Source organism: Martes martes, assembly GCF_963455335.1.
Source record: "Martes martes genome assembly, chromosome: 1".
NCBI classification, from domain to species: domain Eukaryota; kingdom Metazoa; phylum Chordata; class Mammalia; order Carnivora; family Mustelidae; genus Martes; species Martes martes.
The window spans coordinates 682956-699946 of NC_137888.1; the positions used below are offsets into that span (position 1 = coordinate 682956).

Consider the following 16991-nt stretch of genomic DNA (forward strand, 5'->3'; position numbering starts at 1 on the left):
AGTAGGAAGGATGGCAAGTACCCAACGGCATCCTGGGGCACGAGGAACGAGCAGAGGGGGGCACTGCTGGGGGGCCGGATGCACACACTGGCCCCAGGAAGCGGCATCCAGCAGGCACAAGTCCCACAGGTCACCTGGCAGGGGCATGCTCTGAACCCCCCCTTCGGGAGGAGTGAGAATGGGGCCAAGGCGACCAGGCGGTAAGTACGAGTTCCTAGGACGGAGCGGAGACCCCACTTCCGGAGCCAGCGTGCGGGAACCTGGAGCAGAGGCCGTGCGAGTCGGGCCCAGGGACGCCCGGCTGTGGGGGGCAGGGCACGCCGGGTGCTCTGACGGTCACTTGGATTTCCACGAGAGGCAGCGCTCACACAGGGATAGTGGTCTGGAGCATGACCAGCCCCCAAGGGCCCCAGCCCTCGGGCCCGGGGAGCCTTGTGGCCAGTGGGGAGCCTTCAGGTGTCCCTGGGGCCGCAAGGTCTGCTGGCCCGGCTGCTCGGTGCTCCTGTCCCACCACCTCTCCGGGCAGGTGCTTGTACTCCTCCCACGGGCAGGTTCCTCTCCTGTCTGTCTCGGGTCCCCAACAGCGCCCAGCTGTGTGTTGGTCAGGACCGCCGGGGACAGCAAGGGAGGGTGGGGCCCTGGCGGCGGAACCGGCCTGGGTTAGCTCCAGCACTGAGCCGCTTGGCGGAGCGAGGCTCGTCTGGTCTCCGCTGCCCCTGTGCTGACTGCAGGGTGGGGGCACCAGGCGAGCCAGCGGCCGGCCACGCAGTGCTGTCCGCCTCCACTGGGGAGCACCACCATCGTGGACCACGGGGGCTTCCCCACCCACCTGTCCGCAGCTCATTACCACAGGTGCTCCCGGGCAGGTAAGCGGGGGCGGGGGGGCGGGTCCGGCGGGCCGCACGCGCACAGGGAGGAAGACACTGGAGGCTGGAGCCCTTGTGCGGGGGAGCCACAGCCCGCGGGGAGCTCGGCAGTCCTGGGCCTGAGCTCCGGCTGCTTCTCCTGCAGAAACGGCCTCCCCAGCGGTGACTCTCCCTCCACCCACGCAGCAGGAATGTCAAGTGACGTCTGGGGGTGACTGGCTGGGCACACGGCGCGGCCTGGATAAACGCCGGTCCAGGGAGCGGGTGGATGGCGGAGGTCACGGGCCTCCCTCTCATCTTGGTTCTGTCCTGAAGTAGTCAGCACTTCACCTCCTTGGGATGCCATTTCTGTATTTTTTAAGGAAGGAGCAGAAAAAGTGCTAAGGGGATTCCTACTTTTTGAGATATTTTTGCCATTAAAAAATCAGACTGCCAGTACTCACAAGTGTCTCCAAATCGCTGGGAGGGAGGCAGGGCGGCAGGGCGGGAGGAAAGGGAAGGCGGAGGGGTTGGGACAGGTGCATGAGATGGACGGCTCTCCGCCCCGCCTTCTCCACCGGGTGCTGGGTTGGAACAGAAAACGGATCCGCAACGCGGGCGAAGGCTAAAACTCACCGGGCTATCACGCGACGGGCGCGCCGTGCCCCTGCCGCTCGCTGTCGGGAAGACCACCGGGCGTGTTTAGGCCGCGTGCATGTCTCCTCTCCTGTGAAATGCTCGTGTCTGTGCTGTTTTCCCGTTGGGCTGACTTGGCTTCCTCACAAAAACTCCTTTCATGTTTCAGATATTAATCCTACTTCATTTGCACGTGCCGGGAAGATCTTTTTCCCACTCCCCTTTGCTGTCTTTTTAGAAAGATAATTTTTAAATTTTAATGTAGTCAAATTCATTTATATTTTCTTCACGGTTTGTGCTCCTGTTTTGGTTACAAAACCCTTCCCTGACTTGAGAACAGAAAGATCTCTATTTTCTTCAAAGTCCCGTTTTCCTCTCTTGTGTTGAAATCTTGGCATGTAAGACGTGTTCAGGTCAATGTCCCCACGTGGATGACCACGGCCACCTGTCCTCGCCCCTGCCATCCACACCGGCAGCTGCCTGGCCAGCGTGGGCAGACCCTGGGCTCTCTGAGCGGCGCACCGGCCCAGGGTCGCTCCCGGAGCCCACCCCCTCTATCTCCAGCGGTGTGGCCCGACGCCTGCCCCCCATCTGCCGGGACGGCTCTCCCAACCGTCTCTTCTTTGCGTTGATATCTTGATGATTCTCGGCCTCTGCTCTTCCACATAAATTTTAAACAGCGTGTTAAACCCCTGCCCGGACTTTGACTGGAATTGTATTAATTTGTACCTTGATTTAGGAAGAATTGACATTTTAAAGATATTTCATGTTCCTATCCGTGAAACTGGTATCCCCCCCCCCTTTTTTTGCTTTTTGGTCTTCTCTGACTTTCAGTAAAGACAATTTCTTTGAAAAGTCATCTTTTAATTATTGATTTCAACTTAACTGCTTTTGGCGGGAGAGTACAGCCCATAGGATTCCAATTTTTGATGGATGGTGAGTTCTCTTGATGGTGTAATGTGGGACCCTGTTGTGTAGATGCTTCTGGGACTGACTTCCACGTTGTGTGGAACTGTGTCCAACCTCTGTCCGTCACAGCTGTCAGGTGCAGGCTCCCTACTTGTCTGTCAAATTTTAACCTTTTTGATTTGTTGATTTTTTTCTTTATATGTATCTGAAGGTACGTTTTAGGTGCATACGAGTTTTGAACTTGTATCTTCTGGTGAACTGAGCCTTTATCGATACGTAAATGACTTAAGTGTAGAATTTGCCTTAAAGTCTTGCTTCCCCGCCCAGCCGATGCTCGTGTTGGTGTGGAGGGTCCCCGCAAGAGTCTCTTCCCAGGAGAGACTCTCCTCTCCTTTCAGCGCTGCTGAGTCTTTGTTCTTTAGATGCGTCTCTGGGGGAAACAATGCTAGATTTTTTCCGTTTTGTTCGTTGTTTGTTTTTTTTGTTTTTTTTCATTTTTTTTTCTTTTTTAAAGTTGATAGTCTTATTTTTTAACTGGAACGTTACTTTTACTTTGATCATAATTACACACATAGGGACTAATTTCTGCCATTTTATTTTATTTTGTACCTCTAAGTGTCCTGACTTTCTAAGGTTTCTTTCGTGGTATTCATTCTTTTTCTTCTTTTGTACAGACCCGTTCCCCACCCTTCTCCCTTCAGCGCCTGGGTGGAAGTCACGTGAGTCAAATCTTCTCTGTCAGCGGTCAGGTTGACATTTTAACACGTTCATCTTAAGTCTAACCTCCGTACCTTTGCCTCTTCTGGGGTGACACCGTGACCGGCAGGAAGTTCGAATTCCCCCTGGTCCATCCGAAGCACACATCGGCTATCTCTGTGCATTTGCTCTGTTCTGTTGCCCCACGAATGAGGCGGCCTTGGCTAGGCTTGCAGACAACCGCTGCTTTTGTTCACCTGAATGCTCACGTCCTGACACAGTCACAACCACCAGTACCTCTTGGCCTGTTCTTACGTGAATGAAACAAGTCCCTCTTTCCCGCATCTCTAGTCTTCCCTCCGCGGTCACTGTCCCCACGAAGGGCGAGGCCGGTTGGTCATGGCTGTGAGTCTGAAAATGCTTGCATTTCGGTCCTTGGAAGACGCTCGTCAGACAGAAGACGGGCTGACGACGACTCCGCCGCGCCACCACCTCTGGCTTCCAGGGGGCTGCTGAGGTGTCCCCCACCCTCGCGCTTGTCCCTTGGGCACATTCCCTTTCTGACTACTTCGGAGGTTTACTTTAGGTCTTGATGTCATGCGCTTTTAGATATGTATAAAGTGGATTTCTTTTTACTTATCTTGTTTGGGAATTCTTGGGATTCCTGAATGTGAGGCTTGGTTTCTTTTATTAATTCTGAGAAATTCTCAGTGCTTATCTCTGACAATCTTCCCTGGATCCGTGTGGTGACCTCTTCCCGGGGCTTCGATGGGATGAATGCAGACTCGGCCTCTGAGGAGGGGCAGGCTGGGAGGAGGACGGCAGGCGGCTAGTGGCTCCGCAGGACAGGGGGCTGACCGAGTGCCCCTGGGGTGGGGGCAGGGAGACAGGGACAATCTAAGGCGAGCCGGCCTCCTGCTTTTCCCACCCGGGACGTCGGGGTCCGGTGTGTGGGTCCCTCCACACGTCTCCGAGCTGCAGGGTCCTAAGGAAGGATCAGGGTTGAGGAGAAGCCCAGCAGCGGGCGGCCTGGGGGCGCGGGCTATGCTCCCCACCGTTTCCACTGTGAGGTGCCAGGAGCAGCCTCCACGCCATCCCCACGGGGCTCCGGAGGCGATGACCAGCGGTTATCAGGGGGGTTCCTGTTCCCCCAGGGAAATGGGAGTGGACAGCTAGGAAACACTTTCCACGCAGGACCTAAGGTGCCTCTTCCCACTGATGTCTTCTACTTCTGTTATGACTCCCGCGTTACCGTCTCCCGCTACGGACTCCGAAGAACACGCTTCCTGGAGCTCCGGGTCACTGGGCATCGCCGCCGGAAGCCAGTGGCCCTTCAGCTCGGGCAGTGAGCTTCTGAAGTGGCCACTTCCTTGTGTGTAACTGGGGGGCCGTCCTGACCACTACCCCGCAGTCAGCGCCAGGTGCAGGTGAAGAGGCAGAGGGGGCAAACCCTTCGTTGCCACCTCTAACACCCGGCTTAGTTTCTGTTTGCTTCTGCTGTCCCTTGAATGAGGGCGTGCTATGGAGGGAGTGATCTGGACCCTCTGAAGACCAGCAAAGAAGAGTCACACATGGGGGCGGTTTGAGGCTAACGCGTCCCTCCCGCGTGGTCATGTGGAGTAAGTGAAGAGACACAGCTACTGGGTGGGCAGGACGGGGAGGTGCCCACATCCGAGTCCCTCTTGCCTCCCCCACATCTGAAGCCACGCAGACCTGGGCAGGCTGTGTGGAGGTCAGGGGCAGCAGCCCCTGGCTCTGGCGGTCTGGCCACGACTGGGTCCGTCCTCCCCACACCTGGTGTCCTGGTGCCTCTCCTGGCATGTCCAGGAGGATTCGGGCTAAACAGGTGAGTGGGAGGCGCGACCCTGCAGGGAAGCTGGCAAGTCTCCAGGGAGGGTGAACCAGAATGCGCTCGTCAACACCAGGCACAGAGAAAACACGTATGGTTTAGTTCTGTACAAAGTAACACTCAGTGCTAACGAACATGTTTTCTCACAGTCTGTGATTCGGGTCACAGGCCGCTGGAAAGTCCTGTGCTGTGTGTCAGCCACTGCGGCTCAAGCATTTAAACAGCATTCAGTTGTATTATAAGATAAAGTAGGGCCTCCTACCATCATTCTATCTGCGTTCTACGAACAAAGCCTTCAAAATCCCTACTGAATAATACTAAGAAAGCTGCCTTCCCAGCCGCCATCACCGATGTCACCAGACAGTGGCTTTATTTTTGTTTGGGATGGGACGTCAGTAAGATTGTCCAGTCCTCGACGTCTCGAGCCTGCAAACCACACACTTCTCAGGGCTCTTGCTACTGAGTCCCAGCAGCTGCCTGGCCCCGGGGGCCAGTCTACACAGCAGAGGGTCCCGCACAGAGAGCCATTTCCTGACGACAGTCGAGTATCTCGAGTCTCTACCGAATGTAATGAGGCAATTAGGCAACAGTGATTATTAGTCAGTTTAACCAACCTGAGGAAAACCCTGCAAAACAACCCGCTCTTAAGAGATTCTGAGAAAACCACACGGAATGACACAACAGCCAATTAATATAAAAACCAGGCAGCCAGACCGAATTCCTCAGCCTCCAGCAGGGGAGCACGCCCACAAGCCCGGGAACTTCAGGCCAGAAGCGCCTCTCTGACAGCTCAGAGGCCGCATGAAACCCCGGCCATCGTCGGTGGGTCTGTGGCTCCCGCCTCAACCTCAGAGCTGTTCTCTGGGGTCAACTGCCCTTTACCAGGGGCCAGACCCCTGTTTTCTGAGTTCCTGAGCTTTCAAAAAGCCAACGAGCCAGGTTTTCCAATCCGCTCTTGCGCACGGGCCTGCACTTCCAGCGGCACGAGACCATCTGGCCCCACGTTAGACGAGGACTGTGCCACCCCGGGGATTAGGCCTGTGACCCACCTGGCTTCTGCTCTGATTTCCCAGCACCCCCACTCAGGCCCGTCTGTGAGGAGCCGTGGAGCCTGTCATCATAGCGCCCGACCCACCCCCGTGGGCACTTCTACTCTGCACGGCATTCCTGCACTGGGACGGGCCACCCCTTCTCCCAGGCGCTACCATCTGCACCCTCTCGGTCAGAGTGGGTGGTGGCCCAGGTGGCGAGGGACGGGCACCACCCGCCTGGAGCTCCGGGGCCTGCCCCTGCCTGCTGTGGGGGGTCTCACAGACCAACCTCCACGGCTCCCTCCGTCTCCTGGGCAATGCTGTCAACCTTCTTATGGTACGAGACTTTAAACAGTTTTTCAAGCTGCTGATGGTTCTTTTGAGAAGGCTGAGTGGGTTCACACCTTCGCCACCTTCCCCACTCCTGGGATCTCTAAGAAACACAGAATGAAGAGCATCCCTGGTAACACGGAATGGGATGTGGGGGTCACCAGCAGATGCCAGGCTTTGACACGTGTCCTCAAGGGGGATGTCGAGGTGGCTGTGGGCTCGGGTGGGCAGGCAGGGGACGGGTGTGAGCAGGTGGGCAGAACTAGTGTCACCGCACCAACCGGCTGAATTCAGAGAGCTGTGCCCCTGCCCGGCTTCTACCCAGCAAGGAGCTAGGGCCCTCGCAGCACATTCTGGGCAGGAGGAGGAGGACAGCTTCATGAGTGGAGGTGGCCACAGGCAGACATGGGGACAAGAGACTTAGCATTAAGGTAGTCCCCACCTAAACCCGGGGACCAACCCGGGGACAACGTGGACTCGGGGTTGTTCCTGGGGCAGGGAGAGCCTCCCGCTCAGCCAACCCTGCCCTTGAGGGTTTCTTCAAGAGCAGCAGGCTTGCCTGTACCCCTGCTCTGCCCTGAGAGGAGCTCCCCGTGACGGCGGCGAGCTCTCACTCAGCCTCGCTTCGCTCTGGAAAGCCCTCGCCTGCTCGCCTGCACATCTCACTGCCCACGTCTGCGCCCACCCGGTCAGCGCGCAGGGGTTCACAGAAGATTCGAGCACCCAGCAGCCTGGCGGCCCTCCCAGATGTGCGTCTCGGGTCACGGAGAACACAAGCGGGAAACGCTTTCTCGGGAGAGGCCGTGAAGCTCGGCAAGTCTCCGGTTGGAGAAAACAGGCCTCTCCCGGCGGACTGCAGGTGCGCCGTGGCTGCTAGAAGCACCACCAAGCGACTGCTGGCTCGGCCTTCTTGCCCTGGCCGGGTCCTCCTCCCCTCCACTCTCCCTCCCTCCGAGACCAGCTCCTGCAGGCCCCCGGCCCCCGGTGCACGTCGAGATCCCTGTGGAGGGACGGCCTTGGATCGCACCTGCTGCCTGTAGTTGCTGCACACTGTCCCCTCAGTCCCGGGGCCCCTGCACAGTGCATTTTCAGGTGTCCCCATCCTCAACTCTGACACCACACTCAAACGGTGACGCGCTCAGGGATGGCTGAGCAGGCCCCGATGGCGGAGCGCGCGGCCTCAACACTACAGGGAAAACCAAGGTCCCTCCTGTTTGTGTCTGACCTCGGGTGGGGAGGCCTGGGGGTGCTGCGCGTGTCGCGTGGCTCCGGAAAGTGCAGCTTTACCGGACGTTCATGTTCTCCGGCATCTCTTAGAGCACCTGTCTGAGAGCATGTCGCCTGACTTCTCAGGCGGGTGGAGGGCACCCCGCGGTCCCTGCCCGCTGGGGCGAGTGCCCTGGCAAAGCAGCCTTGTGGCCACCGCCTGAGGCCCTGTGCGCGGAGGGAAGCCCCAGAGTGCAGCGGCAATGAGAGCAATTTGACGTCAGGCCAAGTCCTCCACACGCGCAGAATTAGTGCTAAGAGGTTAAAGGTTATTCAAGGTCATATGGATACGACACAGGTCAGGAACATTGAGAGGACGGTATTAATATTATTGTGTAATATTAATATTAGTAGCAAGTAACAGCAGCATGCAGGGGGTAACGGTAACGAGAAGAGAAGATCGGGGAGGCAGAGTGGAGACTCACATCTGGGTGGGGGATGGCGTACTGTCCCTGGATCGTGTAGGCCTAGAAACAGAGAGACACCGTCAGCTTGGGAAGCGGCCAGCCACGCTGTGCCCACCGGTGGCCCTCCCCCCGGGACAAGGGCTTTCTCGGGACTGGGACTTCCTAGGAACAGGCCTAAGTCCCCATGGTCAGAGCTTCCTCCCAGAGCGCATCCCCGCCTGCCCCCAGCAGCCTAGGGCACCGGGAGGTGCAGAGAGGGGGGTCTTGGCGCCGAGCCTCACTGGCGCCCACAGGGGTGGCTGGAGCCACCACCAGACGCAGGAGGCCGGGGAGCCACAGCCCAGTCGTGGACAGGCACAGGCGCGGACACTGGGCAGTCAGCATGGAGGGCAAGAAGGCTCCCCACTCCCCCGGGTTCTTAAAAGAAAACCCCAGCAAAGGATGGAATCCTGTTAGAGACAAATTGTTAAGCTTTTGAAACTTCCATCAGCTTTCAGAGTAAACACTTTTACAAAGTATTTATCCCAAGAAAAGCAAACCAAACAACCTTTAAAAGGTGACTCAAAACCAATTTTCTGAAAGCAGATAAAGTAAGAAATGCACCAAATCAGTCACAAGAGGGACCGACCTGTCTTGTGACCTCAGAGGGCCGGGCAGCCATCCTCACAGGGGGCTGCACGCGCTCGGCCCCACTCCCTGGGGGCCGGCGTGGGTCCCTGAGGCTTCAGCTTCAAGAGAGATTCCGAGCAGCCACGCACGAGTGTGGGCCGGTGCCCCCCCGCCACCCCTCCTGCTTCAACAGTCCACCAGCTAGGGCGCTCCCAGAAACGTCATGGCCAAAGACAAACGAACCACAAAGTGTCAAGGGAGAGCAAAGACCAAAGACTTGTCAGGCCTCACGTGCTGTGACGTGGAACGTGCCAGGCCCGCCCTGCACAGCTGCATTTGAGGCCCCTGGCGGGGAAGGCCCAGGTGCGGAGGGATGTGGCTTCCGGCACCTGGCCACGTGGGTCCTCGTGCCACACGCTGAGTGGACACGTGATGCCCACCTGTGTCTGCACGTGTGCACCCAAAGAGGGAAACCCCAGGTCAGTCCGAGCGTCACTCCCATGGACTCCACACTGAGGGGTGGCATCCGAGTTTCCGCCCAACCACGGCTTTTGAATCTGCCAAGAGTTTTGGTCATAAACAACCCAACCTGGGAGTTGAAGGTCAGCCAAGCCCTGGACAGGGACCACGGGAGGCAAGGCCCCGGTCTGGGTCGGGGTCCGCCAACGGCGTTCCAGGAGAAGTAAAGGGATCTTATCAGATGCAGCAAGCGGTTAAGGGGACCGCCCCTCCCCCTGGACTTCTGTCCATGGAGCGGCCAGGCCTCGCCTTCAAGGTCTGTGGAGATGCCACGGGGCCGGCGCCCAGTGGGTCACCATGTGTACCAGGCCCCGGGACACACGCTGTGCCCACCGGGCCAGGCAGGTCTATGGAGGTCGGGGCCTGCTCCCTGCACGCCCCCGCGCGCCCGAGTGAACCGCACACGCCACCCGGCAGTGCGGCTCCTCACCCCAGGCATTTCGGACTTTTCTTTTCCTCCGAGGGAATTCTTAATTCTCCCTGAAGCGCACGGGCAGTTTGCCGGGCCCTCCGGACAGCGGTAACAGCCAGACGGAACTAACAGGCGGACGGACAGAGTTCCGTCCGGAGGAGACCTCCACCCTCGGTGAGCGGCCTGAGGTGCACGGCTGGTGCTCCCTGGCGGGCCCACAGCGAGGGGCGTCTCCGGAGGTCAGTCAGGGAGGGGGCGCTGGCCGCGACCCTCAGGCCTGGGCTCTGCAGCAGGTGGGGGTCTGGGTTCCGAGGGCCCCGTGGCTGCACTAAATCTGTCACACCCCCTTGCTGAGCGTGTGTGGTGGCTCCTCTGTCCCCACATAAGCAGGAAGAGCCACTGGGGAGGCCAGACCACCCCTGGGGCATGGGTGCAGGTGCCTACGGAGAGGGATGACACCGAGGGCCGGGGCTCTGCTGGGCTTGACCCGTGGGGCGTCCCGGGCTCCCATGCGTGTCACGGTGCCTCCCTTTGGAACAAAGACCTGCGCTCCACTACATGGTGTCACCGCGGGTTTGTGCATGTGTCAGGGGAAAGGACACAGGGCTCCGAACACGGCCCCCTGCCTGCCTCTGGCCTTGCCTTCTGACCTGTGAAACGGGGGTGTGCCCACATCTTGGGCTGCAGTTGGAGGGCACAGGGACACGAAGGGTCCAGACAAAGGGCAGGGCTGCTGGGAGGCTGCAGGGCTGAGGCGGGCTGGGAGGGAGGCCCGCAGCGGATGCTGGCAGAAGCCGGGCACCGTGGATAGCGGCCTGCCCGGAACCGCGAAGGCCCCGTGGGACTCTCCCTGGGGGAAGCCGCCCACACCCTGCTCTTGGAAACGCAGGCCCCAGCCCCTCATCTAGCGTGTGCAGCCAGTCTGGAGGATCTGATAAGATTCCTTTAACATGGGGATCAATTTTTATTTGCTGCCTTGTTAATGATAAAATCATGACCACTCTGGCCTGACCTGGGTCACCTCTGGGAATACTCCGTCTTCACTCTCCCTCGAACAAAGACACACGTCACCGCCAACTGGACACAGAGCTCCTCCAGGCACCACTGGCCGGCCGTCTTCCAGGGCCCTCTGGCCATGCTGTTGTGACCCCGGGGGGTGTGGCGGGGGCGGGTCCTTGGGGAAAGTGGGTCCAGCTCCTCTCCTTGGTCCTCTCTAGGTCCGACTAGTGAACTGCTGGCCTCAGACACAAATGTCTCGGCAACCCCTGGGCTCCCAGGCCCCTTGCAGGCAGGGGACAAAGGAGGTCAGGGGCTCCGGCCACAACAACAGGTGTGCAAAGCAGGTGCTCCCGCGCCAGCTGGGGCAGGGCCCGCAGAGCACGAGGGCCATTGCTGTGGCCAGGAAGGCTCTGCCTGGCTGGGCACCTGTCCCTTCCCCCGCTCCCAGAAACTCCCCTTGGGAAGCTCAGGGACCCTGTTCGTGTCGCTCCAGCTGCTTCGACGTGGAGCCCCGGGTCACCCGTAGAGCTCCCGGCCCCTCTACTCGGCTCCTTAAGGATGCTCAGGAGCTAGACTGGGGGCGCGCTGCCTGGGCAGAACCGGGGTCCTTCATGCCAGGCCCGGGAGAAGACGCTTCCCGGGCCCAGTGTCCGCGGGGCGCCTGCCGTGGCCGTCTGTGTGCCCGACCCTGCCTCTGCCCCGCGGCGGCAGCGGACCGGGAGAGCTCTGCGTCCAGCGTGGGTGGGGTGGGAGACGTGCACGTGACGGGGGAGAAAACCTGAGTGCACTAACGGGCAGCGGCGGGGGCTGCAGTAAGAGGCTGAGGTTGGCAGTGGAGGCCGCGAGCGGGTCGGCTCTTACCTGACCACCTGCAAAAATGACAGGGGTGGAGGCGGGCTTTGGGCGGTAGGGGATGGTGGCACCTTTCGGTGGGGACTAGGAAAAGGGACAGGAGAGGGAGAGAGAGCATTAGAGCAGCTTTGCAGCGCCAGGACCTGACGATGGGGGCGCCTCCTTCCCGAGCCCGCCCTCGCCCCGCACCACCCGCCCCGCCCGGTCCCCCAGGCTGCAGCAGCCCCGGAGGCTGGGGACACCCCACAGCAGGAGGGCCGCCGCTCTCCTCTGTGTAGCCACTGTCCTAAATACGTCCCCACGTGGCGCCACCGTGGCAGCGGGCACCGTCAGCTCCGACAAGTGAGAAGGGAGGACGAGACCCCGCCCGGGTGCAGATGGCAGGTGGCGACCTGCGGACCCGTCGCTCCGCACTTGGCTCAGCCTGGCTGTTGCCCCTGAGGAAATCTCCCTCCCTCTCCCCCAAGCTCAGGGTAAAGCCGGGCTCTATGGGTAGCTTGGCCTTGGGGGCCTCGTGCCCAGTGCCCCACAGGCTTCGCAGGGCCAGGCCTTGAAGCTCGGTGGGCATGGTCCCAGGACAGTTAGAAACATGTGATCTCACTATTAACAAAAGGAAACAACTTTAAAAAAAAAAAAAACTTAGAGTCCAAATTCAATATTTTATAGTCGGATGAGCTTTGCTGTAATTTCCTTTGCTTATTCTGTGTTCTCAAGTATAGGATTTTTATCTTGGGGTGAAGGATATTCTCATGTCCCAGAAGTCCGCCAGATTCTGACAGGGTTGACCGAACTCCTTGGTCAGAGGCAATCAGGGTCCTCCCGTGTCCGGCCGGGTGGCGGTCTTCCCTGGGAGCAAAGGCCAGGGGCCGAGTCTGGGTCAGCAACACCACCGGCCAGAGGCAGAGGGTGGGGCCAGGGCAGCCTGTCCCTGCTGGGAGTTCTCGAGACCACAGCCCGCCCAGACCTAGCCCACACCCTGGGCTACTGGGTGTGACGTCATAGTGTCCCCACCTGAAAGACACAGAGCAATGTGGGGCCGGCTCAGCACACCGGGTGGCAGTTTCAACTCCGCAGTCCCAGCCAGGCCGTGTGATCGTGGGCACACTGTGTGACCCTGACTACACTATATGCCCTCGAACACATGGTGTGACCTTGACATGCTGCCTGACCTTGAGTGTGCTGTGTGACCTTGGTCACTCTGTTCGGCTTTGGCCGTACCGTGTGACCTCAGGGGCGCCGTGTGACCTTGGCAGTCTGATGAGTGGTGGTCGTGCTGTAGGACCCTGGGCAGGCTGCGTGGTGACCCTGGGCGGGCTGTGTGACCCTGGGAACACTGTGCAGCTTTGTCATAAAGCAGGAAGGGCTGCTGAGGGGCCTGTGAGTTGGCCCCGGTCTGGGGTGATGCTGGGCTCCAGGGCAGGCCGGTCTTCAGTGTTTCTGCTACTTACGACCAAATGCCTCCAGGGCGTCTCTGTGCGGCCAGGGGTCACTGCGGCCTCAGACGAGACTCGGGTCATGGCGGCAGAGCCCTGACTAAACTGAGCTCCAGGGAGCGGCATTCCCACTGCGCCAGCAGAGAACTCAGTCCAGGCGTGCCCCGTCCGAGCCAGGCCCCTCGCTAGGTGCTGCCCTGTGGCCCCACGGCCCGTGGCGCCCGCCACCCCAGTGCCGTGAGCGTGGGATTCTGGCGCCCGCGGACATCCTCTGACGGGAGAGGCCCGTGAGCACTGTGACCTGCTGCCCCTGGTGCGCGGTGCGCACTGTTGGGCGGGCTCTGCGGTGACACCTGTGCTCTCCACACCCCACGGACGTGCCCGCACCCGAGGGCAGCCCCCCAGAGGCCATTTCGAGGCTGTGGAGCCACCCCAGAGCGAAGTCCAGAAGCCCCTCATCTTTGCCCCACTTGTCCAGCCGCTCTTCACTTAAAAACGGGCCCAACTGTTTCGAGGTGCAGTGACGCCGCCTTCTGCGCCGAGGCAGCCGCTCCCCGACCCCTGAGAGCTCCGCGGCCCCGGCTCGAGTGAGGCATCGCCTCGGCCCTGCGTCTGCCCTTCGCAGCCGCCACGAGCGCTCGCTGCCCAGTCGAGTCTCGTGTGAGCCCCAGCCGGCGCACACCCCGGGGCTCCGGCGCCGCAGCCCACGGCCTCCGGCCTGTCTCTGCGGGCGAGTCGGACCACGGACGTGGCGCCGGCACGGCCCCTGGGGAGGAGTCCTGAGGAGACCGAGAGTCTGGTTCTAACCCTTGCTCGTGGACGCGGGAGGCTGCGTCCCTCCTGGAACCATCGCGTGACCGTGCGCTGACGTGGCTGCTGCCGCTCCAGATGCGGGTGTCTTCTCGCCACCTCGGGCACCCGCCGGTGCGAGCGAGCGCGCAGCCCGCTCACCGCGTGCCCAATGGCGCCTGCGGGGTCCCAGCCGCAGGGGCCGGAAGGGAACACAGACCGGCACGACTGTCCCGTGACCACTGGCTGGGGACCATCGGGACACCAGTATTTAGAAAAATACTTCGACTTCACAAAATGATACACTTGGGGAAAATTAAACTATGCAAACGTTTTTTAAAGAGCTGGAGGCGGGTCTGAAGAGCAAATGAAGGACCAAAGCGGGGCGAGCCCACAGGCACCGACCGAGGCAGAGCCTCTCTGGCGGCCGCCGCTGGAGCTCTTGTCGGAGGCCCCAGGTCGTCTCTGTGGCTTAGAGACGGCCCCGGAGAGGCTTCAGCGAGTCGCGCGGCACTTGGGCCACTAGTCAGAGTCGGGATTTAAATCTCGGGTTTTCCCCCCACAACAACTTCGAGAGGCGTTTGTCTTGCTCAGCTGTATCCTCTCCGCTTCTCCTTTGGTTTCTCCACTTTGTTTACTCTTCTCTGTCTTTACAAATTGGGCATTTGCCTGCGCTCTTCCTCCTCTGTGCCGTGAGCACAGGTGAGCGCAGGCCTCCTGCCACCCTCCTCCGTGGGTCCCGGGCAGCAGGGTCCCACCCACAGCAGGCAGCGTGTCCGGCGCAGCCTTGGGCCGACGGTAAGGCGACCCTTTACTGAGTGCCCCCCCACCCCACTGCAGACTAACGACTCCCCTCCGACTGTGTCCTGACACACCCCTTTCCCCGGCCCCCAGGCCGAGATGATGGACGTGCCCAAGACTGCAGGCACCGCGCACCCAGCACGGCTCTCGCTCGGGTCGCTCGGAGCCTGGCTGCGGTCTCGGGTCACACTCCTGACCCCTGGCCCCCACACGGCCCTGACTGTGTGAGTTCTCAGGGCCCCAGCCACGTGCCACAGCCAACACGAAGAAGCCTCGGCCGAAGCAGCCACGGCCGGTGCGGCACGAGGGGCAGGCTGGTGGTGAGCCCCAGATGCCCAGACTGTACCTCCAGCATGACCACACAGATCTGCCTGACGCACTGGATGATGGCGTCCGGGGTCCCCGAGATGGTCACTGCCCGCTCTGTGGAGTTGGGCAGCATGTCCCCGGCCACCTGGACCTGGGCACCTGTGGACTGCAGAAACAAGACATTGGAAGGGGACGGCAGGGCAGGGGGCTGGTGGCGGCGGCCGGCGCTGCAGCAGCGCCCCGGGTGCTCAGGAGGATGTCATGTCGAGGGCACAGTGCACAGATGCCCACGCCAGGGGCACGATGCCCGCCTGCCGCCTCGGCCCTCTGTTCCTTCCCTGGGGGCCCAGGGAAGGGCCAGTGTGCCATAGCCCGTGGCCCGGCACGGCCTGGCACAGGGACAGTGACACTGGACAAGAGGTGTCTGAACCTGCAAGTGGCTTTTGCAGAGACGGAGACAGAAATGGAGTCATTTTTTTACCAACACGTGGAACTTCATCTCCCTGTGGAGCTGAGGGCACAGACAGAGACGGATTCTAGAGGGGCCTAAGCTCTGTGGCTGTCTTCCCTTGACCGAATCATGACGGGGTGGCTGCCCTCCTTCTGGGAGGGGCAAGGACTCAGGCTTTCTTTGAATAAAGGAACACGAACATAAAGTGTGCCCCTCACCCAGCCCTGCTGGTCTGCTCGGGCCTGGCGGTCCTCGGAGGCACCTGCCTGGGGGCAGGGACTACAGCCTCCATGGCCTAGAGCCACATGACTGGGTGGCATACATGACTGCCTACCCTGCCCTGTCAGAGGCGGTCCTGCCTCCCGTGCAGGGGCCCGGCCCCACTGCATGACGCCGCGAGTGGTCTGTGCACATTCCAGGGGCTCCCACAGCCCTCCCTTTGCTATTAGACGGCTCCCCTGCCGTAAGCGCCACACTGGCAGGGCCCGCAGTGCTGGCCTCCCCGGGGCAGGCTGAGCTTCCCAGGGGCGGGCCTTACCCACCCAGGGGTGGGGCGCCAGCAGCCGGAGAAGGTTACCTCCCTGATCTCCTTGATCTTGGAGCCGCCTTTGCCGATCAGGGACCCACACTGGCTGGCGGGGACCACCAGCCTCAGCGTCACTGGGGGCTTGCTGGTGGCAGGGCTGTTGCTCATAGAGTTAATGATGTCCTGGGGAGGGAGAGAGACACGTGGGTGGGCCTGCCATGTACATACCAGTGAGTGCAAAGGCCAGGCTCAGTAAGAAAGCATCTCTCTGGATGTGCCCCAAAGACCGGTGGGCCAGGGCTCCCTGCCCCCAGAAGCCCACGGTCAGTGGCGGTTGGAGGAGGACACGAATGGGAACTCGGCCGCTCTGAACGCATCTCTAAGTAACTTCTGGCGACTTGAACAATATTGGAAACATGTCGAAACTTTGATGTAAGTCGCTGACAGAGCACAGAGTCGTGCCCCAGACACGTGAGTGCATGTGTGTTTCTAGGTGCCGGCAGCAGAGTCCCCAGGCCCAGCCTGCAGCCGAGCTTGTGTGCTGGGGCAGGAGCTGTGGGGGTGGCTGGGGCTCAAGCTCGGCACTGGGCCCTGGACACGCGAGCACAGCAGCTGGCCTGTTACCACGTGGCCGGCAGCCAGGGGAGCCCCCGGGCAGCGGAGAGGCGATCGGGGAGAAGAGAAATCTTTACAGCCAAGCAGGGCATCCCTGGTGGGGATACCCATGGGCCGGGCTGTGCCCATGTCCTGACACAGGGGACGTGGGGGACCAGAGGAGACCGTGTCCTCCCCTCCCCCAGCACACAGGGTCTGGGGGCGCATCTTACCTCCTCAAACTTGTAGGCGATCATGGCAAAGGCCTTGAAGATGGCATCCGTAGGGCCCGTGATGGTCACGATTCTTTCTGGGCAGTTTCCCTCAGAGATGTTGATCCTGGCGCCACTCTGGAAGGAGGCGAGCATCCCCGGGCCAGGGTCAGAGTCACCGCAGTACTGGGCTCGGTTCTCCACAGTACACGGTGAGGCCTCTGCCCCGTGCCTGCCTTCAGGGTGTGGAGAGCCGCCACACCGTGCCCCCTGCAACGCCCCGAAACAGAGGCCCAGACGCGGGGGGTACAGGTCAGAGGGAAGGGGTCGCCGCCGCTGGGAGGTGATCACGGGCAGGGCACGACAACTGGCCTCCCACCTCCCGCCTCCCTACAAACGGGATGCCACTGGGTCTGGCCGCCTCACCTCTTCACGCATCTTTTTCACAGTTTCTCCTTTCTGGAATAAAGATTCAGACAACAGGGTGAGGCGTCACTCTGGACTTCGCCAAAGGCA

General features: G+C 60.7%; 1 protein-coding gene across 8 annotated transcripts in view; it reads right to left on the reverse strand.

Moving 5' to 3' along the window:
* The window catches only part of PCBP3 (poly(rC) binding protein 3), a 30151-nt gene that overhangs the window by 11370 nt on the left and 1790 nt on the right, over positions 1 to 16991 (reverse strand). For 4 of the 8 annotated variants that reach the window (XM_080813694.1, XM_080813696.1, XM_080813697.1 and 1 more), the window contains exons 3-8: positions 16902 to 16934; positions 16497 to 16613; positions 15721 to 15852; positions 14730 to 14858; positions 11370 to 11444; positions 7988 to 8029 (exon numbers count right to left, since the gene is read on the reverse strand). In XM_080813694.1, the coding sequence (XP_080669820.1) occupies positions 7988 to 8029; positions 11370 to 11444; positions 14730 to 14858; positions 15721 to 15852; positions 16497 to 16613; positions 16902 to 16934 (528 nt within the window). Of the gene's footprint in view, positions 1 to 7987; positions 8030 to 11300; positions 11445 to 14729; positions 14859 to 15720; positions 15853 to 16496; positions 16614 to 16901; positions 16935 to 16991 lie in introns of all 8 variants that reach the window. The other 4 variants (XM_080813692.1, XM_080813695.1, XM_080813693.1 and 1 more) reach the window with 2 other exon arrangements.